Source organism: Cetorhinus maximus, chromosome 19, assembly GCF_964194155.1.
Source record: "Cetorhinus maximus chromosome 19, sCetMax3.hap1.1, whole genome shotgun sequence".
In the NCBI taxonomy this organism is placed as follows: domain Eukaryota; kingdom Metazoa; phylum Chordata; class Chondrichthyes; order Lamniformes; family Cetorhinidae; genus Cetorhinus; species Cetorhinus maximus.
This window is the reverse complement of record NC_135897.1, coordinates 92,922,747-92,945,628: the sequence shown is the minus strand read 5'-3', so window position 1 is coordinate 92,945,628 and position 22,882 is coordinate 92,922,747. Positions and strand designations below refer to the sequence as shown.

Here is a 22,882-nt window from a genome sequence, read left to right as displayed (position 1 = left end):
TTAATTTCAATTTTTAATTGACTCCCCCCAACCGTAACAGTATTTTTGGTTGGGGGGGGGGAGGCGGGGAAGAGTTCCAAACTTCCACTGCCCTTTGTGTGAGGAAATCTTCTGGAGACCACCCCATTCACCCTGGTTCTGTTTTAAGCTTCTGCCCCCTTGTTCTGGACTCTCCCACCAGAGGAAATAGTTTCTCTCTGTCGACCCTATTCAATTCTTTAATCATCTTAAATGCTTCAGTAAGATTACTCTTGATCATCTACACTCCACGGATTACAAGCCTAGATTATGTCACCTGTCCTTGTAGTTTGAATTTCTAAATCCTGGTATCATCCTCAGGGAAACATCTGCCAACGATGATCATGGAGAAATTTGTGCCACTTTCCTTTCAATGCCTGACAATGGAATTAAACCCAGCAGCTCATCGCTGGAACAAAAATAAAAATTATATAAATTTGGTCTAGATTTAGATCTGGATTCCTGTTCCTAAAACTAAAACATCATCTGATTCAAAGTCCATGAAGACCCTGAGGCGAAACCCAGCTCTTAACACCGAGCAACAGAAATCAAGGGAGAGGAGAGCGCCGTGGAATAACCCGGGGCACTGGGTTCACGCCAAGCAGCCTTGGCGCACACATTTAAAGCAGGGGGGGTCTCCAACCCCCAAGCGCTACTGGCAATGTCACCTGAGACACAGTTACCAGTGAGAGCTCCAATTCTCCTGCAAACTTCTGTTGGAGATTTACAAGTTTCTTCAAGAACCTTCTTGAAGCAGATGTCAAGCAAAACTCATTGCAGTGTTCCTTATATAACACCCTCCAATCTGCGAACTACAAATCTACATGCAGCACACGAGTTAGTCAGCCACTCCCCAGGTAGCAGCTACTTCACCCTGTCACACAGACTGAGGCCCAGTTCAATACTGTTCTATTACGCCATTAGTGGGAACCCTGATGCACTGTGCTTTGGACATCTTGACACACATAGACGCACATGTGCACAGGATGGGAGACACTGCTCTGGGGCAACCTCTAGAGGCTGTTGTTGGAGCTGCAGTGACCAAGGCCTGGGACCAAATCAGGGCAACAGAGGGTTAAAAGCAGGGGGTAGAACCACATTGACAAAGCAAAGTGAGGGCCCTGTTCTCAAGAAGGAATAGTGTAGTAAACCTCTCGTTATTAGTTGTCTGACTCGCAACTCCGCTCGAGTCTGATCTGGAATATTCCAGGTTGCTCATGCATGAGATAAAAACAGAAAATGCTGGAAAAACTCAGCAAGTCTGGCAGCATCTGTGGAGAGAGAAACAGAGTTAACGTTTCAAGTCCGTATACGGTAACTCTTGTTTCTGTCTCCACAGACGCTGCCAGACCTGCTGAGCTTTTCCAGCATTTTCTGTTTTTATTTCAGATTTCCAGCATCGGTAGTACTTTGCTTTAACCTTAATGCTCATGCACGATGTTATGGTAACACTAGCTCTCCCCAGACACCTTCCACTGCCTACCCGCAACCACACCACCCCCTCACCTTCACACACACAGGAAAACATTCATACTCACCCATGAAAAGATAACACAATAAAGAGGGCTTTCAAAAAGCCAACAGGACGTTCATACCATAGACAACCGGGAAATTAGTGTTTTGCTTCATTCAAAGGATTAATGACCCCAGCTATCAGAACCTACTCTGAACTAGGCACCTGTATCTCAACTCCAGCCTCGGACTGCCAACTTTTCAGCATCAGCCAGAAGCCGCCTCCAGATATTGAGGTTAATCTTCAAGACATTGTACAGATACCTGTGAGATGATGATGCACTTTGCTTGCTCTTTTTTAGTTAACAGTCTAACAGGGGTAGAGGAGCAGAGGGATGCGAGGGGACAGACACACAAATTATTAAAAGTAGCGATGCAGCTTCACAAGGCCATTAAAAAAAAAGCAAACACAGCATTGGGGTTCATTTCTAGAGGGATGGAATTGAAAAGCAGTAAAGTTATGTTAAACTTTGAAGAGCCTCGTTTAGATCATACTCAGAATATCGCACAGTTCTGGTCTCCACATTATTGAGAGGTTGTACCTTTCGGGAAAGGATGAACAGACTGTGACTCTTTTCTCTAGAAAAGAGAAGGTTGAAGGGAAGGACCTGACAGGAAATAGGCTCCTCGAGCATACTCTGCCACTCAACTAGGACATGGCTGATCCTCTACTTCAACCCCGTTCTCCTGCACCATCCATCGCCTTATTCCTTGATATCTTTAATAACTAGAGATCTATCTATCTCTGTCTTTGATAAAGGTCTTTAAGATTATATTTTCAAAGGACAAGCTGGCTTTCTTAGTCCTCCTATCAGAATGCACCACCCCATATGTATCTATGGAATATCCGGGAAGCTGATCTTTAATTACTGGGAATTACATGGCAATCCTGCAGAGTTGGTGACACTAAGGTGCTAGGCTGGACTTGGGAGACCGATATAGAGCTGGTGCTGATAGTTAAGGGCATCAACCTTTCTTTTTTTCCAGTTTTGATTGGATAAATGTAGAGAAAATGTTACCACTTGTGGGAGAGAACCGTTCCAGGGGCCATAAATATAATCTAGTCACTAATAAATCCAATAAGGAACTCAGGAGAAACTTCTTTACCCAGAGTCTGGTGGGAGTGTGGAATGCGCTACCACAGGGAGTGGTTGAGGTGAACAGATGCATTTAAGGGGAAGCCGGATAAACACATGTGGGGTAATGGAACAGAAGGTATATGTTGATGGGGTGAGATGAAATAGGGTGAGAGGAGGCTTGTGTGGAGCATATACACCAGCATGGACCAGTTGGACCTGTTTCTGTATCATGTATTCTATCCAATTCCAAACTGTGAACAAGTCAGGGTGAATAACTGCAGTACATTTAAAATTGTGTATTTACTTTGTTAAACTCTCTAATTTGTTTCTTCTAAAACATATTGGAGCTGGGAAGAAAAGCTACTCGGCCGGGTAGGGTGACTGGATGTGGGAGGCTGTGTAACAAAAACCCCATGTATATGCGAGCAGTTCAATTTTTCACATTTCTTTTTCAAAAAAATAAAAATGTAAAAGCTCACAATGCCATCATGGTTTGATTCCTGGTTTCACGATGTTATCTTTCGATATGAAAGATGGCACTAACCTCATCTATTGCTTTCTTATAGCTCTGGGAGGAAGGTAAGGTTAGTCCGCGATCGAGGTGAAAGAGAAGCCAAGAGAGAGAAAGAGAGAGAGAGAGAGATTAAGAGACAAAAGAGAAAAAGTGGAAATGTTAGTTCAATGCCATAGCTCTGCTTAATAAAAAAAATAATTTACATATCAATGCCCTGCATATTAAATAACTTTATCAACTGAGCAAATTTGAACTCTACCAAGGCTGTTGACTTGTGGGATGAGGGTCAAAACCAAATTGGCGCCATTGCCTATTGGTGGCCACCGCTTGGCCTTGCTGGTAACTGCCTTCTCAGCCAAAGAGGAGGTCCATTAACTTGGCATTCACCAACTCAATAAAGATAAGGCAGTCATGCCATGTGCAGTTCAGAGACTTGGGGCAGGATTATTCAGATGGTGGGGTATCCCAACCCGCCACCCAAAGAGTCAGTGGGGAAGGCATCCCTGCCAATCACAGCAGCCCCGCTGCCACTTAACTCTCTGAGGAGGGTTAATTGGCTGGAGACGGGACTTCCTCCTGAGTGAGGGGCAGAAATCCCGCCTCAGAGAGACGCTGGCCAATTGGATTGGCCAACAGCTGTGTGGCCCCGGCAGTGCCAACGGCAGCAGAGGCCGGGATGGGGGCGACAAGCAGCCCCCAGATTCTAAGTCCCGGAGTCCAGGACCATGATTGTGGGGGAGGTCTCAGGGTGGGGAGAGGTGGGTGTGGGGGTCTTTATGGAGAGGTTGGGATGGGGGTGGGGAGGGAGCATCCACAGAGGCAGACCTTGTAGGGGCCGTGCCTGATGTGGAAAGGGAGCCCTTGCTTGAAGTACACAAGATCCTGAACGGTCTTGACAAGGTGGACGTGGAAATGATGGGCGGGATTTTCTACACCCGCCCACCGCTGTAACCCTCCGGTCCCGCCGCAAGCCAATGGACTTCAGCTGGGGCTCCGCCTCGGCCACAGCGGGTCCCACCCACAACATGGCCGCAAAATCCCAGCCAATGTTTCCTCTTGTGGGTGAGTCCAGGACTTGGGGGGGGAACCGTTTCAAAATTAGGACTCGCCCTTTTAGGACAGAGAGGAGGAGAATTTTTTTCTCTCTGAGGGTTGTGCGACTTTGGAACTCTCTGCCTCAGAAGGTGGTGGGGGTGGGGTCATTGAATATTTTTAAAGCAAGAGGTAGATGGATTCTTGTTAGGCAAGTGGATCAAAGGTTATCGGGGTTAGATGGGAATGGTGGAATTAGTAATACAAACATATCAGCCGTGATCTTATTGAATGGCGGAGCAGGCCCGAGGGACCGAATGGCCTCCTCCTCCTCCTATTTCGTACGTTCGTTTGTTGTGGGGGGGGGCACCGCCCCCACCCCTTACCCGAGGCCCGATCAGGGCTACCCGCCAGGCACTGCCTCTGTACCTTCACTGCTTCCACCAGCCTCAAAATTGAGGCCAAGCAGGAAGTGGCCCTTAAGGGCCTCAATCAGGACAAAGGCGGGCTTGGCCCTCTGCCCTCTGTAAAATTGCAGACAGGCGGACAGCGGGCAGGAGGGTGGAGGAAGGGTCACCGGGGGGAATTTTACAGGCAGCCCCCGACCGGCAAACCCGCTTGGCAGGGGGCTGTAAAATTCTGCCCTTGGAGCCGAAAGGGGAGATGAGAGAAAGGCCAATGTTACAAGGACAAGTCATTACCTGGAATGCACAGTGACCCAGCCAACTTAAAGGGAAGGTTGTTTGTTTACAGGTAGCGACCTCTGTCATCAGTGCCTCAGGAGAGCACCTTGGCATCAAAACAATGCATCAACAATCGAGGCCAGGCATCAGCAGCTCTGTCACCCGATAGGCAATGAGTGATTGTGGCCATGTGATGTAAAATTCTGTCTCTCACAGCCCACACCAGCGGTGAAGCGACTGGCTCTCTAATCGCCTGGGTGCAAAGGGGAGCAAAGAATCCTCCATTGGCATTTCATCAGATTATCTCCAATCACCTCCTCCTGACTCTCATCGGTTTACCATTCCAGAGGTAACTTCCGGTACATTCTTCGTGCATCAGGCTGCTAGGTAACAATGGGCTGGGGGTAGTGTGCACTTGGAGGGGTGAGGACACTTCAGAAGCCAGGCCTCATATCATTTTGCACAAACTTTCCCACAATTCCCAGAAGTACCTGAATGATGATCAGGATCAGGACAATCCCCGTCTAAGTCCGACCTCACATTTTAAAAAAATTCTTGCATGGGATGTGGGCTTCGCTGGCTGGGCCAGCATCTATTGCCCATCCCTAATTGCCCTTGAGAAGGTGGTGGTGAGCTGCCTTCTTGAGCCGCTGCAGTCCATGTGGTGTAGGTACACCCACAGTGCTGTTAGGAAGGGAGTTCTAGGATTTTGACCCAGCTTCAGTGAAGGAACGGCCGATATATTTCCAAGTCAGGATGGTGAGTGACTTGGAGGGGAACTTCCAGGTGGTGGTGTTCCCATGTGTCTGCTGCCCTTGTCCTTCTAGGGGGTAGAGGTCACATGTTTGGAAGGTGCTGTCGAAGGAGACTTGATGAGTTGCTGCAATACATCTCCTAGTGGGTAAACACTGCTGCTACTGTGCATCGGTGGTGGAGGGGGTGAATGTTGAAGGTGGTGGATGGGGTGCCAATCAAGTGTGCTGCTTTGTCCTGGATGGTGACAAAATTCTTGAGTGTTGTGGGAGCTGCGCCCATCCAGGCAAGTGGGGAGTATTCCATCACACTCCTGACCTGTGCCTTGTAAGTGGTGGACAGGCTTTGGGGAGTCAGGAGCTTAGCTACTCACTGCAGAATTCCAAGCATCTGACCTGCTCAGACCTGCTCTTGTAGCCATAGTATTTATATGACTGGTTCAGTTCAGTTTCTGGTCAATGCTAACCCCAGGAGGTTGATATTGGGGGATTCAGCGATGGTAATGCCATTGAATGCCAAGGAGCGATGGTTGGACTCCCTCTTGTTCTCGATGGTCATTGCCTGGCACTTGTGTGGCATGAATGTTACTCACAACTTGTCAGCGCAAGCCTGGATATTGTCCAGGTCTTGCTGCATTTGGACATGGACTGCTTCAGTATCTGAGGAGTTGTGAATGGTGCTGAACATTGTGCAATCATCAGCGAACATCCCCACTTCTGACCTTATGATGGAAGGAAGGTCATTGATGAAGCAGCTGAAGATGGTTGGGCCAAGGGCACTACCCTGAGGAACTCCTGCAGTGATGTCCTGGAGCTGAGATGACTGACCTCCAACAACCACCTTCCTTTGTGCTAGGTATGACTCCAACTAGCGGAGAGTTTTCCCCGATTCCCATTAACTCCAGTTTTGCTAGGGCTCCTTGATGCCACACTCGGTCAAATGCTGCCTTGATGTCAAGGGCAGTCACTCTCACCTCACTTTTGGAGTTCAGCTCTTTTGTCCATGTTTGAACCAAGACTGCAATACGGTCAGGAGCTGAGTGGCCCTGGCGGAACCCAAACTGAGAGTCAGTGAGCAGGTTATTGCTAAGCAAGTGCCGCTTGATGACACTGTTGATGACCCCTTCCATTACTTTGCTAGTACCCAAGCACACGGAGACTAAGTTTAACATTTTAATGGTATCTCCAGCTGAGATCGATTAAGCACAGTACAACTTCCACACTCAGTACACAACAGGACTGCACGTTTGGAGTGGAATTTAATGTCTGCCCTGTGGTGAAGTTGGTGGCGGATAGGCAATTAATCAGGCGGGAGGGTGGTGGGTAGAGACCTCGCTGCCTTCCCTCCACTGCCCCAATTATGTCCATTATGGGAAGGTCTGTGGAAGACCCCAATCAAAGCCCTTAAGTGGGCAATTAATGCCCAGTTATGGACTACACTCCGCCGTTACTGGTAATTCCCCCGGCCAACGGGGGACTCGCCAATTGGAAAGTCCGAGAAGTCAGGCCTGTTGGAGTTGCTTGCAGGTCCCTGGGGCGGGTATGGGGTGGTGGGGAATGGAGTTTCTCATTCAAAGGCACTCAGGTCTAATCGAGGGACACAAAGGTTCAAACATGGACTAAAGGGCTGAACTCCCGAGGTGAGGTGAGAGTGACTGCCCTTGACATCAAGGCCGTATTTGACCGAGTGTGGCATCGTGGAGCCCGAGCAAAACTGGATTCAATGGGAATCAGAGGGAAAACTCTCCGCTGGTTGGAATCATACCTAGCACAAAGGAAGATGTTTGTGGTAGATTGAGGTCAGTCATCTCAGCTCCAGGACATCCCTGCAGGAGATCCTCAGGGTAGTGTCCTCGGCCCAACCATCTTCAGCTGCTTCATCAATGACCTTCCTTCCATCATAAGGTCAGATGTGGGGTGTTCGCTGATGATTGCACAATGTTCAGCACCACTCGCGACTCCTCAGGTACTGAAGCAATCCATGTCCAAATGCAGCAAGACCTGGACAATATCCAGGCTTGGGCTGACAAGCGGCAAGTAACATTCACGCCACACAAGTGCCAGGCAAAGACCACGTCCAGCAAGAGAGGATCTAACCATCATCCCTTGATATTCAATGGCATTACAATCACTGAATCTCCCACTATCAACATCCTGGGGGTTACCATTGACCAGAAGCTGAACTGGACTAGCCATATAAATACTGTGGCCTCAAGAGCACGTCAGAGTCTAGAAATCCTGCAGTGAGTAACTCACCTCCTGACTCCCCAAAACCTGTCCACCATCTTCAAGCCACAAGTCAGGAGTTTGATGTAATACTCCCCGCTTGCCTGGATGAGTGCAGTTCTAACAACACTCAAGAAGCTTGACACTGCCCAGGACAAAGCAGTCCACTTGATTGGCACCAGATCCACAAACATTCATTCCCTCCAACAACGCACAGTAGCAGCAGTGTGTACCATCTACAAGATGCACTGCAGGAATTTACCAAGGCTCCTTCAACAACACCTTCCAAACCCATGACCACTAGAAGGACAAGGGCAGCAGATTGATGGGAACACCACCACCTGGAATTTCCCCTCCAAGCCACTCACCATTCTGACTTGGAAATAGAGCCCCGTTCATTCACTGTCGCTGGGTCAAAATCCGGGAACTCCCTCCCTAACAGCACTGTGGGTGTACCTACACCACATGGACTGCAGTGGTTCATGAAGGCAGCTCACCACCATCTTCTCAAGGGCAATTAGGGATGGGCAATAAATGCTGGCCCAGCCAGCACATCCCGTGAATGAATAAACTTTTTTTTTAAATTTGAGAATGGGGGCAGTCCAGTGAGATCTAACACCTGCCCATGCTGCTGAATCCCCTTTACCCTTCCCCGTGCCTGGGTCCATGGTGATCCTGGGTCTTGGGTGGGCGCCATACCAGCAGCAGCCCCCGCTTCCCCAGTGGTGTTGCCAAGCAATGAAGAGCTGTCAGCATCCGATTGGCCGGCAGCTCTTCATTGGGTCCTCCCCCAGAGGGAAGGCCTAACGCTGTCCAGTTGAATGCCTGATTGCTCCTCATGCTGCAGGCCTTGTTGAAAGGAGGTGAGGCCTGGCTCTCGCCAGCTCTCCAGCTGCTGGGTGCGACCCTGTCACCTCCATTAAATACCACCCTTGGTGTCTGAGTGAGGGTGGGTTCAAACACTGGGTTTTTTGCTCATCCCTTTCTTTATACTTGATTTTATTCATTAAATAAAACAGAGGAACCAAGAAAAGACATTGTCCAGTTTCTCATGCAATCTAGGGCCCAGGAGATGGTCAAAGTCTACCTAGGATCATATAGCAGAGAAGGAGGTGATTCAACCCATCATGCCTATACTGGCTCTTTGAAAGATCTATCCAATTAATCACATTCTCCTGCTCTTTCTCCACCAGTCTTGCAAATTTCTTCAAGTATTTATCCAATTCCCTTTTAAGAGTTGGTATTGAATCTGCTTCCACTGTCCTGTCAGGCAGCGCATGCCAGATGACAACGGAGGCTAGGGATGGTCAGAGGCTGGGAATCCTGCAGCGAGTAACTCACCTCCTGACTCCCCAAAGCCTGTCCACCACCTACAAGGCACAAGTCAGGAGTGTGATGGAATACTCCCCACTTGCCTGGATGAGTGCAGCTCCCACAATACTCAAGAAACTTGACGCCATCCAGGACAAAGCAGCCGGCTTGATTGGCACCACACCCTCAAACATTCACTCCCTCCACCACCGACGCACAGTAGCAGCAGTGTGTGTACCATCTACAAGATGCACTGTAGGTATTCACCAAGGCTCCTTAGATAGCACCTTCCAAACCCATGACCACTACCATCTAGAAGGACAAGGGCAGCAGATAGATGGGAACACCACCACTGGAAGTTCCCCTCCAAGTCACTCACCATCCTGACTTGGAAATATATCACCGTTCCTTCACTGTCACTGGATCAAAATCCTGGAACTCCCTTCCTAACAGCACTGTGGGTGTACCTACACCACATGGACTGCAGCGGCTCAAGAAGGCAGCTCACCAGCAGCTTCTCAAGGGCAATTAGGGATGGGCAATAAATGCTGGCCCAGCCAGCGAAGCCCACATCCCGTGAATGAATAAATTTTTAAAATCCCTGTGTAAAAACATTTCTGTTCACTCCTATCTTGTGCTTTGCCAATTCTGTGTCGCACTGGTTACCAACCCCCCTGCCAATGGAAACAGCTTCCCCCTATCTACCAGTCAGGAGTTTGAACGCCTCTATTCAATCTCCCCTTAACCTTCTGTGCTCTAAGGAGAACAATCCCAGCTTCTCCAGTCTCTCCTCTGAAGTCCCTCTACCCTGACACAATTCTAATCAATCTCCTCTGCACACTCTTAAGCCTGTGTGGTGGGAAGGGGCTGCTCAGCTGTAAATGAACCGCTCCGAAACAGGCCATTGGACGGAGGTGAAGATGGGGAAAGTCAGGTGTTGTTGAAAGGGGGTGGCGGGGTATGGGCGTGGGGTGGTGTCAAACCAACAGACTGTCGTGCAGTGCCACATGTTGCCACTTGAGAGCATTGAGCCCAGGAGTCTGACAGCTGAAGGGAATCACATGGGCCCAATCGGGCCTTGAACACCCGGCCCTAAATGCATCAGAAAAACAAGTTGGTGGGAAAGCTTTTGGAAACCATAAACCGGGACAAATCTAACGGGTCAGTTTGACGAGTGCAGATTAACTAGGGGAAGCCAGCATGGATTTGTTAAGGGCAAATCATGTTGTCGCTGACTTGCTGGGGTTGTTTTTTTTTGAAGAGGTAACAGAAAGGGTTGAGGGCGATGCTGCTGATGTGGTGTACATGGACTTCCCAAAAGGTGTTTGATAAAATGCTGCACAACATACCTGTCAGCAAAGTTAGAGTCCGTGGAGGAAAAGGGACAGCGGCAGTGTAGATATGAAATTGACCGAGCGACAGGAAACAGAGAGGAGTAATGAACGCTTCTCACTCAGGCTGGAGAAAGGGTTTGGGCGAGGTTTCCCAGGGGTCAGCATTAGCACCCTGCCACTCTCGATATATATTCATGACCGGGACTTGGCTGTGTAAGGCACAATTTCAAACTGTGCAGATGACCCAAAACTTGGAAGTATTGTGAAATGTTAGGAGTATAGCGATAAACTTTAAGAGGACACAGGCTGGTGGGGTGGGCAGACATGTGGCAGATGAAATTTAATGCAGAGAAATATGAAGTGCTAGGTTTTGGTAGGAAGAATGCGGACAGGCAAGACAAACTAAAGGATACAATTCTAAAGGGAATGCCGGGTCGGAGGTGTCCATGTATAAATCATTGTAGGTGGTGGTGCAGGTAGGGAAAGCAGTTAATAAAGCTGTCAGGATCCTGGGCTTTATAAATAGGGGCATAGAATACAAAAACCAGGAAGGTTATGATCAACCTGTATAAAACACTGGTTCAGCCTCAGTTGGAGCATTGCACCCAGTTCTGGGCACCACACTTTATGAAGGAGGTGAAGGTATTGGAGAGGCTGCAGAAAAGGTTTACCAGAATGGTTCCAGCCATAAGGGACATCCATCAGTCACAAGCATTGATTGGAGAAGCTGAGACGTTCCCCTTGGAGAAGAGAAGGTTGAAGGGAGATTTGATAGAGGTGTTCAAAATCATGTGGGGTCTGAACAGAGTTGACAGGGAGAAACTCTTGCCATTTGCAGAAGGATCAAGAACCAGAGGACAGAGACTCATGATGATCGGCAAAAGAAACCACATCAACATGAGGAAAAACCTATCTACACAATGAGTGGTTCGGATCTGGAACACCTGAGAGTGTGGTGGAGGCAGGTTCAATAGTGGCATTCAAAAGGGAAATAGATGAACACCTGAACAGAAAAATGTTGCTGGGCTACAAGGAAAGGTTGGTACTAAGTGATTTACTCTTGCAGAGGGCCAACATGTATACGACCGGCCAAATGACCTCCCTCTATGCTGTAACCATTCTATGATCCCATGGGACACCAAAAGGGAATCGTTTATGTATTTGAAAAGAAAAAATGTGCAGGGCTACGGAGAAAGAACAGGAAAAAAATAGGACTAATTCGATAGCTCTTTCAAAAAGAGGTTACAGGCATGATGGGCTGAATGGCCTCCTTCTGTTCTGTAAGTTACAATGATCTACAGACGGATACCAGACAATAATTAGTGCCTCATTCTATGAGCAGCAAAGACGTCTAGTTCACTGAATTAGTGCGTCAGTGGGTTTTTGCCTTTCTGGATTCAAGGAGTAGAGTTTGGAATTGGGTTTAGTTAAACACTTACAGCAGGTCTCCCTGGCCTTGTCAACTCACGTCCCTCTTCTGGTTTCACTCGTGAGCTCTCATGAGGCAGCACTGGTGATCCTTCTGGCTTCCCTGTTCCTGCATTAACACAAAGACACAACACTGAAAGCTGCACAAACATCTTCAATAACAGCAACCTGCATTTATATAGTGCCTCTAATGTAGAAAAAGGGGAGGCGGTGGCGTAGTGGTATTGTCACTGGGCTAGTATTCCAGAGACCCGGTGTAATGCGCTGGGGACCGGGGGTTCGAATCCCACCACAGTGGAGGATGGAGTTTGAATCCAATAACAAAAAATCTGGAATTAAAGGCCCAATGATGACCATGAAACCATTGTCGATTGTCTTAAAAACCCCATCTGGTTCACTAATGTCCTTTAGGGAAGGAAAACTGCCGTCCTTACCCGGTCTGACCTACATGTGACTCCTGACCCACAGCAATGTGGTTGACTCAATAAATGCTGGCCTAGCCAGCAATGCCCACACCCCATGAACGAATAATAAAAAAAAGATCCAAGAATCACAGGGGTGATTATCAAACAGAATTCGACCCCGAGGCACATAAGGACATATTATGACTAAAAATTTGGTCAAAGCAGCAGGTTTTAAGGAGGGTCTTAAAGGAGGAAAGAGGCAGAGGGGTTTAGGGAGGAATGTCCAGAGTTTGGGTTTCAGATAGCCTCCAATGGTGGAGTGATTAAACTCGGGGACGCTCAAGAGGCTGGAATTGTAGGAGTGCAGAGATCTTAGAGGGACTGTAGGGCTAGAGGAGAATACACAGATAGAGAGGGGTGAGGCCATGGAGGGATTTGAATAAGAGGATGGGAATTTGAAATAAAGATCGCCCTTTTAACATTATAAGCGGGGGAGCATCAAGCTGTTAGCACTCAGTTGTCGAAACGATTATTCATTCCGCCGTTTGTTGTGTCCTTGCTCTAGGACAAAGCTTCACTCAAATCTCATTCGGGGGGGTCTCCTGGCTCTTACTGGAGGATGGGTAGCTGGGGTAGTTTTCCTGTTGCTTTTCTCACAGTTTTTAACCTTCAGAATACCTTCTCCCAGGCAGGATCAAAAACAAGGCTAAACATCCCTCTCCTCTCAGAATGGGTGGGGGGGGGGTGGGGGTGTGGTGACCTAATTAGGTGCAGACCTGATGGACCAAATGGCCTCATCCTGTGCGGTATCATTCTGTGACAACAGGAGTCTTTAAAATAAGGGAGAGGTTTAGTAAGGCGGGAGCAGAGAAGGTGCTTCCACTTGTACGAAAATGGAAGTATACGAGGGTCACTAATAAATCCAGTGGGGAATTCAGGAGAAGTGTCTTTACCCAGAGAGCGCAGAGAACACGGAACCTGTCACCACAGGGAGCAGTTGAGGTGAGTCGATGCATTGAAAGTTGGATAAACACACGAGGGAGAAAGGAATAGAAGGTTATGATAATAGGGTGAGATAAAGAGGGTGGGAGGAGGCTGGTGTGGAGTATTATCACTGGTATGGACTAGGTGGGCCAAATGGCCTGTCTCTGCTCTGTAAGATGTATGGAATTTCCTTAACGGTTCCTAATCTGCACAGCAATGCAGCAGTCTCCATTCCTGGGATTATCTGGAGAGTGTTTCCAACTCGGGATCTTCCGATGTAATAGGGCTCACCGTGTTATCGTTCAGTCAGAGGCTGTCTCATCTCCATAGCAACCAGGGACACATCTAAATATGACACACACGTCGCTCCCCACTCCTCCTCCCCTCCCCTCAATCCCATCCCCACATCTTCCCTCCCTTCCACGCCTCATTCCCCTCCTCCCTGCGAAACACCTCCCCAAATCTCCCATCCTTTCCCACCCTTCCCACCACCAGCACCTCCCCCACCACCGCCCTCTCCTCACTCACCTGCTCTGTCCCCCTCACCCCACCCTCCCCAGGCCTCCTTACCTCGGATTTGGTTGCGTTCGTTGGATCCACTTTGGGAGCCAGGCTGGGAGCTGCTCTGGGATCCGCTCTGGGAGCCGGGCTGGGAGCTGGGAGTGCTCGAACTGGATGAACTGCCGCTGCTGGTGCGATGTAGAGGAGTCTCCAACAGGTTCTCATTCTTCCGCAGGTCAGGATTACTGCGAGGGAAAAGAGAGAAGAGTCATCGAAACATCCTCATCCAGAGAGAGACTTCTGCAAGTATCTCTACCGACAGACAGCACTCATCACAGTGACTCCAGCACCAGCTCCAGAGAAAACTCCCCAAAACAAATCCTCAGCCACACATCACAACAAGGGTGTTGGGCGCTGACTGGGCGCCAGGCGCTGACCGGGGGACCGGGCACTGACCGGGGGACCGGGCACTGACCGGGCACTGACTGGGGGATCGGGCGCTGACCGGGGGACCGGACGCTGACCGGTTGCTGACTGGGGGACAGGGCGCTGACCGAGGGGCCGGGCGCTGACCGGGGGACCGGGCGCTGACCGAGGGGCCGGGCGCTGACCGAGGGGCCGGGCGCTGACCGAGGGGCCGGGAGCTGACCGGGGGACTGGGCGCCGGGCACTGACCGGGGAACCAGGCGCTGACCGGGGGACCGGGCGCTGACCGGGGAACCGGGCGCTGACCGGGGGACTGGGCGCTGACCGGGCACTGTGCGCTGACCGGGGGACCTGAGACTGGACAGTGACCGAGGGACCAGTTAATGACCAGAAACAGGAAAACTGGATGGTTTTTCTTTCCTTCACCCTGGGGGATGTGAATATTCCAGGGATTTGGGTGAACTGACACTCACTCACCAGGAAGGGCATGTAGTGATTGACTGTTACTGTAAATATGAGACACAGTACACAGAATACAACAGTGACTCGTGTAATAAGGAAGAGAGACACTGCATTTCTGTAGTGCCTTTCTCAATCTCAAGATGTTGCAAAATGCTTTACAGCCAACAAAGCACTTGTTGAAGTGTAGTCACTGTAGTGATGCAGCCAGTTTGTGCACAGCAAGCTCCCACAAACAGTAATGTGATAATGACCAGAAAATATGTTTTAGTGATGTTGATTGAGGGATAAATATTGGCCAGGGCACTGGGGAGAACTTCCCTGCTCTTCTTTGTAAAATGGCCAGTGGGATCTTTTACATCCACCTGGAGAGGTGGAGGTGGTGGTGGTGGTGGGGGGGGGGGGGGGGGGGGGACCTCAGTTTAACATTTCAACCGAAAGACAGCACCTCCAGCAGTGCAGCACTCCCTCAGTACTGAGCTGCAATTGTCAGCCTCAGTGTTTGTGCTTACTCTCTGGAGTGGGATTTGAACCTACGACTTCCCGGGTCAGAGTGTTACCCACTGAACCATGGCTGACAGGTGCCCTTCCCTGAAGGCTATTGCTGATTGGATGATGGCTTCTGTACGGTATCATTTTGATTCCTTCAAGAATCATTCTTGCAGTTATAAGATCCACTAAGCCCATCATAAATCACAGCCTACGTAACATTTACAGCCACTGCTAATTTTTTTTATTCATTTACAGGTTGTGCACTTCACTGGCTGGGCCAGCATTTATTGCCCATCCCTAGTTGCCCTTGAGAAGGTGGTGTTGAGCTGCCTTCTTGAACCGCTGCAGTCCCTGTGGTGTAGGTACACCTACAGGGCTGTTAGGGAGGGAGTTCCAAGATTATGATCCAGTGCCAGTAAAGGAACGGCGATATATTTCCAAGTCAAGATGTTGAATGACTTGGAGGGCAACTTCCAGGTGGTGGTGTTCCCATGTGTCTTCTGCCCTCGTCCTTCTAGGTGGTAGAGGTCGTGGGTTTGGAAGGTTCTGTCGAAGGAGCCTTGGTGAATTGCTGCAGTGCATCTTGCAGATGGTACACACTGCTGCTTCTGTGCCTCAGTGGTGGAGGGTGTGAATGTTTGTGGATGGGGTGCCAATCAACTGGGCTGCTTTCTCCTGGATGGTGTCGAGCTTCTTGAGTGTTGTTGGAACTGCACTCATCCAGGCAAGCGGGGAGTATTCCATCACACTCCTGACTTGTGCCTTGTAGATGGCGGACAGGCTCTGGGGAGTTAGGAGGTGAGTTACTCGCTGCAGGATTCCCAGCTTGTGACCTGCTCTTGTAGCCACAGTATTTATATGGCTGGTCCAGTTCAGTTTCTGGTCAGTGGTAACCCCCAGGATGTTGATACACCCCTTCAGCACCCATACTGAAACCAGGCATTGAAATGATTTTACTACGAAGTTTCCCAATAGCTGAGGAATGCTTTGCCAGGTTAATCCTTCCTTGGTTTGATTACCTTGCTCTTATTAGTTGGGCACTGGGTCGATTAGCCAATCCGCTGCTGTTTCCTGGAGAGTTCTTGCGCCCAGGTGCTGGGGAGATAGATGTCGTCCTTTGAGGGACCTGAGTATAAAAAGTTAAAAGAGTCACAATGAGGAAATGAGAGCCAGCAGGGGGTCACTGTGGGAATGGGAACAAGCAATAATGTGGCTTCTAAACTGGTCACAAAGAGAGAGAGACAGACGCAGGGTTTAGTGTATAAAAATAAACCAATCTTTATACTGGTGCTGAGGGTTGAGGGGTGATCTAATGGAGGTTTTTAGAATGATAAAGGGGGTTCAGTGGACTGGACGGGAGAGAGGAACTCTTTCCTCTGGTGGGAAGAGTTCAGAACAAGTGGCACGGCCGTAAAATTCGAGCCAGATCGTTCAGGGGGGATATCAGGAAATACTTTTTCACACAAAGTGGGTGTAGAAATCTGGACCTCCCTCCCTCCAGAAAATCTTTGGAGGCTGAGGGTCAATGGGAGCTATCAAAACTGGGGTTGGTAGATTTTAGATGGTTAACAGAATGGAGGGATATGGAGAAAAAGACAGATGGGGTTCAGATACGGCTCAACCACCATCTCATTGAATGGCAGAACAGGCTTGAGGGGCTGAACGGCCTCCTCCTGTTCCTATTTCTGAAAATGACTGGAAACAATTTTCCAATATCAGATGGACCAAGTGGGAATACCCTTCTTGAATTTTATACTGGGGACGCTGCGTGCTTGGGGAGGGGTTTTTTCCTGAAGTGATTCGCTTTTCCCCCATGAGGCTGTGTTCGGACTGCAGCTTCCACCATTTAGTGACTTCGAGACAATGAGCAGATTTATCTTTATGTTACAGCACCAAATCCCATCTCAGAAAGTGCTTCGTTCACCGACAATCAGTCACATTAAAGTGCAGCAGCTGTTGCTATGCAGGCAGATGTGGCAGCCATTTTGTGCAGAGCAAGACCCCAGAAGCAGCAATGGGATGAACATTCAGTTAGCCCTTTCTGATGGTGTTGCCAGAGGGAAGAATGTCGGACCCCAGGACAACGGCAAAAACTCCCCCACTTCCCTAACGGTGACTGAACGGGATTGGAATTTCTGCAGAGGGGCTTTATCCCCTATCGCTGTAATGTTAGGGGCGGATCTACAGGGAATCCTGTAATCATTAAGTATTAATGCCATTTACACGAACTGGACCCCACAGAATAGGGCAGGAGGACCTGGGAGATTAACATCACAGTGTGCCTCTGGCAGTGCAGCACTCCCTCACACAGCACCAGGCTGACAGCCTAGGTTATGTGATCAAGTTCTGGAGTGGGGCTTGAACCCACAACTGTCAACCTCATGCCACCAACTGAGCCAAGCTAACACAAGCCAGATTCCCGCATCCACCTTGGGCAAGTTATCAGGGGGCTGTTGTCCAGGTAGGTGCCTGGTCACACCCACACAATTACATGCCTTTATCTATCATATTTTCTTGAAAGGTATCTTCAGTAACCGTGGATCCCTTCGGACACCAGAACGCATCTGCCCCCTTTCTGAAAGGCTGAGATCTCCATTGGGCTTCTCTTTAGGGCAGATTTAACCGAGGTGTTCACAACCCTGTTCCCCCTAATCTGAAAATGATGCTGAACTTCATGTCAAGCAAAAGAGGTCAGGCATGTTACTTCTGAAGGGTGCAGGGGTTTGAAATGATGTTGAGAGACTGCAGAAGCTGAGATTGCTCTCCACAGCAGAGAAGTATAAGAGGGAATTTGATAAACATTCAAAATCATGAATGGTTTTGAACGGGCGGGTAGGGAGAAACTGTTTCCAATGGCAGGAGGGTCAGCAACCAGATGGACACAGATTTAAGAGAATAGGCAGAAGAACCAGAGGCAAGAGGAGAATTGTTTCTTTTACTGAACGAGTCATTGTGATTTGCCTGTAAGGTGAGTGGAAGGAGATTCAATTGTAACTTTCAAAAGAGAATTGGAGAGACACTTGAAAGGAGAACAATTGCACAGCTATGGGGTAAGGGCAGGGAGAATGGGACTAATGGCAAGGCTCTTTCAGAGAGCCAATATGGGCATGATGGGTTGAATGGCCTCCTTCTGAGCTGTACGATTCTATACAGGAGCATGGTAAAGCCCCCTGGAGGAACAGCTTAAGTGGCCCAAAAAAAATCACCTGGAGTTCTGTCAATCTCTAGGCAAAGTTGTAGGAGACTGGGATAATTGAAAATTCAGGGCCTGTGATCTCTAGTTCCTCACCTGCACTGGCAATTTAGCTCCAGGTATCTCACCCTTTTAGCTTGTCTGTGTGCCAACCTAACATCCTACCACTGGATGGTGCTAGAAGAGGATGCCACTGACCTGGTAGGATCTGAGTACAATGCTGCTATAGAACCTATAACATATGGTGCATCTTGGACCTAGGCGGACCAAGCCTCTGGGACTGTTCCGGAATCTCCAGGAATTAAAGATTAACTTTCTGGACACGGTTGCAAGCAACGGTCAAGGAGGGGGAAAAAAGTGGCTTATTTCAATTTCTTCCAAAGCTTAGTGTTTACTTGTTCTATAAAATTTGGAGATGGAGGGGGCGGGCGAGGACTGTTTGACCAACAGTCAAGAATTATCGAATTTGGCATTGAAGAGTGTGTCACGTTCCGATTAACTATGGGAAGGCTAAGTTCTGGGATGATAGGCATACTTGGAGATGACAGTGTGGAGAGGAGGTGGAGTGGTTGGAGGTTATGTGATGACAGCACCTGGAGTAACATCCAGAGTTGACAACCCTACTTGTTGTCTTCATCAGCCTCAATGCAGCCTTGCAGAGAGACGAGACCACATGACGAGTTGATTACCTTGGGTGGGGTGTCCTCCTCTTGCCTGTGCCAGGCGCTGCCCCCATACTTTTCTTCTCTTGACCCAATGCGGGGAGGGAGGGGCGGGGTTTCTGACGTGGGGTCGGAGTTCTGCCGTGGCATTTCGGCACGATGTGACATTAGCCCCTCTTGTGAATGGAAAGCGCTGGACATACTCTTAGTTGGCTGCTCGTGAAGGGACTGGGAGCCCGTCATGGAAGTGCCGTGGGGTTTCAGAGGAACCAGGTGAGCTACTTGGACCTGCGCAGAAGGAAATTAGAGTTACCTCCCAGATCTGCAAATGTGTACATTATCTTGTGGCACATTGGAGGCCAAACTCAAGGAGCTTGTCACAAATAGAGAGTGACCATCACATGGAAAGGAATTTCTGTGCATGAAAATAATGGAGGCTTAAACTCTAGAACTGTTTAAAAAGCGGCTGCACACAATGATGATGGAGTGAGAGTAGGGGTGGTGGGGGCAGTGAAGAAGGGAGACCAGGCGCCTTTCCAACCTGTCTTCGAAAGGTTTCCTAAAGGTCTCTTTGCACTTTGACCTTGAATTTAAACTCCTTCCTAATTCCCATCTTCCAGATGCTTCTCCATTCAGTTCTCCCAACATCCTGCTTGGAGTTCCCAGGTCTCCAGGATCCAGCTGCAGTGGATGGGGTGGAAGGGAATAGGATCCCCAGCAAGACTTGAGACCAACCTGGGCTGTATGGGACCCTGGTGCCTTTAATCCTCAAACTGGTTTAGCACAAGCATAGAAACAGGTATGGAAGCACTGGGGAAAGTGCAAAAGAAGTACATTGCTAGAACCAAGAGCTCATCACCATCAGGCAAGACCAATTTTACCTGACAGGCCTTTAAAATTACAAAGGTGCTCAACTGGCCTAAGCAGAGGAGCTATCTCTACTTGAGGTGGTTGGGGAGGGGTGGGGGGCGGGGGGAGGGTTACGGGGTGTGTTGGATGAGGTGTGGGATGATCAACATTAGAGGCCAGAAGGATAGTCACTATTACACCCAATAGGGAATTCAGGAGGAACAACTTTACCCAGAGAATGGCGAGAACGTGGAACTCGCTACCAAAGGGAGTGGCTGAGACGAACAGCAGATACATTTAAGGGGAAGCTAGCTAAACACACGGGGGAGAGAGAAATAAAAGGATATGTTGATAGGGTGAGATGAGGTATGATGGAAGGGGGCTGGTGTGGAGCATGAACACCAGCATGGACCCAAGTCAGACTGAAAAGCCTCTTTCTATGTTGTAAAATTCGATACAAGCTTGCGAAGCAGGAATAGCGTCTTCTGGAAATGTCACCAATCCATAATATTTCAAGCTGCCCCCCATGCAAGCAACAGGTGAAGAGTGTAGGAACCTTGGACTCTGCTACCTGGGGCTCTACAGGTCTATGCATTGGTGGTGTTCTTGCAGCTTGCACTGCATTGTTGCTGAATGATTCGGAGCGAGGTGGCATGCTTGGATCAGACATCCTGTTCCCCAACTTATGTGGCATTGCTGGTGAGCTCTGACGGTTTAGTTTGGAGCGTTCCTCCACCTAAAAGCCAAGAAGAGGTGTTGGGGGGGGGTGGGTGGTGAGGAAAAGAAAGAAAGAAGTATTAGCAACATCGAAATAACACCTTCCAAACCCTGTCCAGCAAACCTCCTCTCAACACTCACCTTAACCCAAAGCAGAATATTTTGGAGAGAGCCAAAGAAGGCAGAGGGAGGTCTTAGAATTCAGCCCACTTTTTCAGATTGGAATCTTTCTCCACAATGATCCAAGAAAGCACATTCCAAATGAGTTGGAGAGGGGGATGAAATAGGAAGGGAATTTTGGTTTGGGGTAAGTATAAAATCAAATCAGAGGATAAAAACACAGAGAGTTGGCAGACATTGTACTGACAAGGTCTACAATGGGGCTACCCCAACATCTCCGATCTGGAGAGGGCACTCTGGCCTAGGGTTCAAGGCTCTAAGACAGTTGGAATTGTGTTTTCTTTTACATTCAGGTCTGAGAATGGACCAAAATCTCTCAACGTTGCAAGGGTTTCAAATATTCTGCTTCTGGTTAAAAAAAATAGCACTGCAGGCGCCATGGCCACATAGTTAAAGTTCTAATGCATTCAAAGCAGATCAATCCATCAGACACCAAAATATAGAACACCAAAAGGTCAGGCAGAGTTGATTAATGCCTGGTACTAAGTTGACTGAAGCTGATAGTAATCAGTCACACTACACGACTCCTGGATTATTTGGAGATTAATGGACTACAACCATAAGGCCGCTTGCATTATACCACACGACTAAAATCCAGAACTGACCCTCTATGACATTAGCAGAGGACAATTAACCCGTTTATAGGATGTAGCCCCATCTGTCATCTTAACACTGGTGTTATTTAGTGTTTTAAATAGGTTAACATCTCCACTCAATTAGCCAACAGAGGGATGCCATGTGAACAAGTTAAGTTCTCATCCATTGAGTCATTGCTAGCCTCACTTGTGAAGGGGCAAACATTTTTGAAAGGCTCATAGTCAAGTGGTATAATTACAAATCAAATGGAGCAAAATGAAGAGTTTAAAGCAAATTAGACATTTCAGATCATCTCAGCACTGGTTACTAATTCCTAACAGCTTCAGGCAAGCATTCCCAGATGTTGGAGATTCAATCAGAGAGAGACACCAGGAATTCCATCAGATCCTCGACCCTCAACAGCCCAAGAGAAGACAGGAATAGCAAAAGGAAGCTTAAAAATCGTAGCTGCATCAGGCGACACAAGGCACTGTCTTCAATGTTCCAAATCGATCAAAATCCAAGAGAAAAATGCTTCCAAACTTGAGGTTGTGGTTTCTAAAAGCATAAGCTGGTTTCTGAGCGAGTCCTTCCAGGTTAAGCTTGGAGGTCCATCAACTCGAGAGTTATTCTGTGATACTGAGCCCGCACACTGAAAGTATCCAGTTGTTTTTTCATGAATGCTGAGAGGTGCAAGATTAAAGTTGGAATGCTTGGCGAATATTCTTCAGCTCATGGCAATAACTTTCCAGCAGACCAGAGACTCCACTATTCTCAAGAAATACAAACTTTCTTTCATATATCACAGCTGAAAAGAGCTGCTTGCATCTTCATTCTTGGAAAGGAGGAAAACATTTCCCTTTCCACAAATACAACCTGTCATCTAAATGAGCCACATTGTCACCTTGAGGACCTGCACTATAAACTTTTTACCTGGCTCTAAACCAATTGGAGTTAGTCTTACATTCAATTCTCTTCACCCAAATTTGACATTTTAATTTTGTTCATTCATGGGGTGCGTGCGACGCTGGCTAGGCAGCATTTATTGCCCATCCCTAATTGCCCTTGAGAAGGTGGTGGTGAGCTGCCTTCTTAAACCGCTGCAGTCCATGTGGTGTAGGTACACCCACAGTGCTGTTAGGGAGGGAGTTCCAGGATTTTGACCCAGCCACAGTGAAGGAACGGCGATATATTTCCAAGTCAGGATGGTGAGTGACTTGAAGGGGAACTTCCAGGTGGTGGTGTTCCCATGTGTCTGCTGCCCTTGTCCTTCTAGGTGTTAGTGGTCGTGGGTTTGGAAGGATCCTTTGAGGAAGCTTTGGTGAGTTTCTGCAGTGTATCTTGTAGATGGTACACACTGCTGCTACTGTGCATCAGTGGTGGAGGGAGTGAATGTTTAAGGTGATGGGTATGGTGCTGATCAGTGGGCTGCTTTCTCCTAGGTGGTTTCAAGCTTCCTGAGTTTTGTGGGAACTGCACTCATCCAGGCAAGTGGAGAGTATTCCATCACACTCCTGACTTGTGCCTTGTAGATGGTGGACAGGCTATGG

General features: G+C 48.6%; 1 protein-coding gene across 3 annotated transcripts in view; it reads right to left on the bottom strand.

Annotated features, from left to right (window-relative positions):
- LOC144694037 (TRAF2 and NCK-interacting protein kinase-like) overlaps positions 1-22,882 on the bottom strand; it is a 242,556-nt gene that overhangs the window by 48,194 nt on the left and 171,480 nt on the right. Inside the window, exons 18-23 of one of the 3 annotated variants that reach the window (XM_078564386.1) lie at positions 20,431-20,595; positions 19,038-19,298; positions 16,175-16,281; positions 13,848-14,023; positions 11,901-11,998; positions 3,154-3,177 (exon numbers count right to left, since the gene is read on the bottom strand). In XM_078564386.1, the coding sequence (XP_078420512.1) occupies positions 3,154-3,177; positions 11,901-11,998; positions 13,848-14,023; positions 16,175-16,281; positions 19,038-19,298; positions 20,431-20,595 (831 nt within the window). The remainder of the gene's footprint in view (positions 1-3,153; positions 3,178-11,900; positions 11,999-13,847; positions 14,024-16,174; positions 16,282-19,037; positions 19,299-20,430; positions 20,596-22,882) is intronic. The other 2 variants (XM_078564387.1, XM_078564388.1) reach the window with 2 other exon arrangements.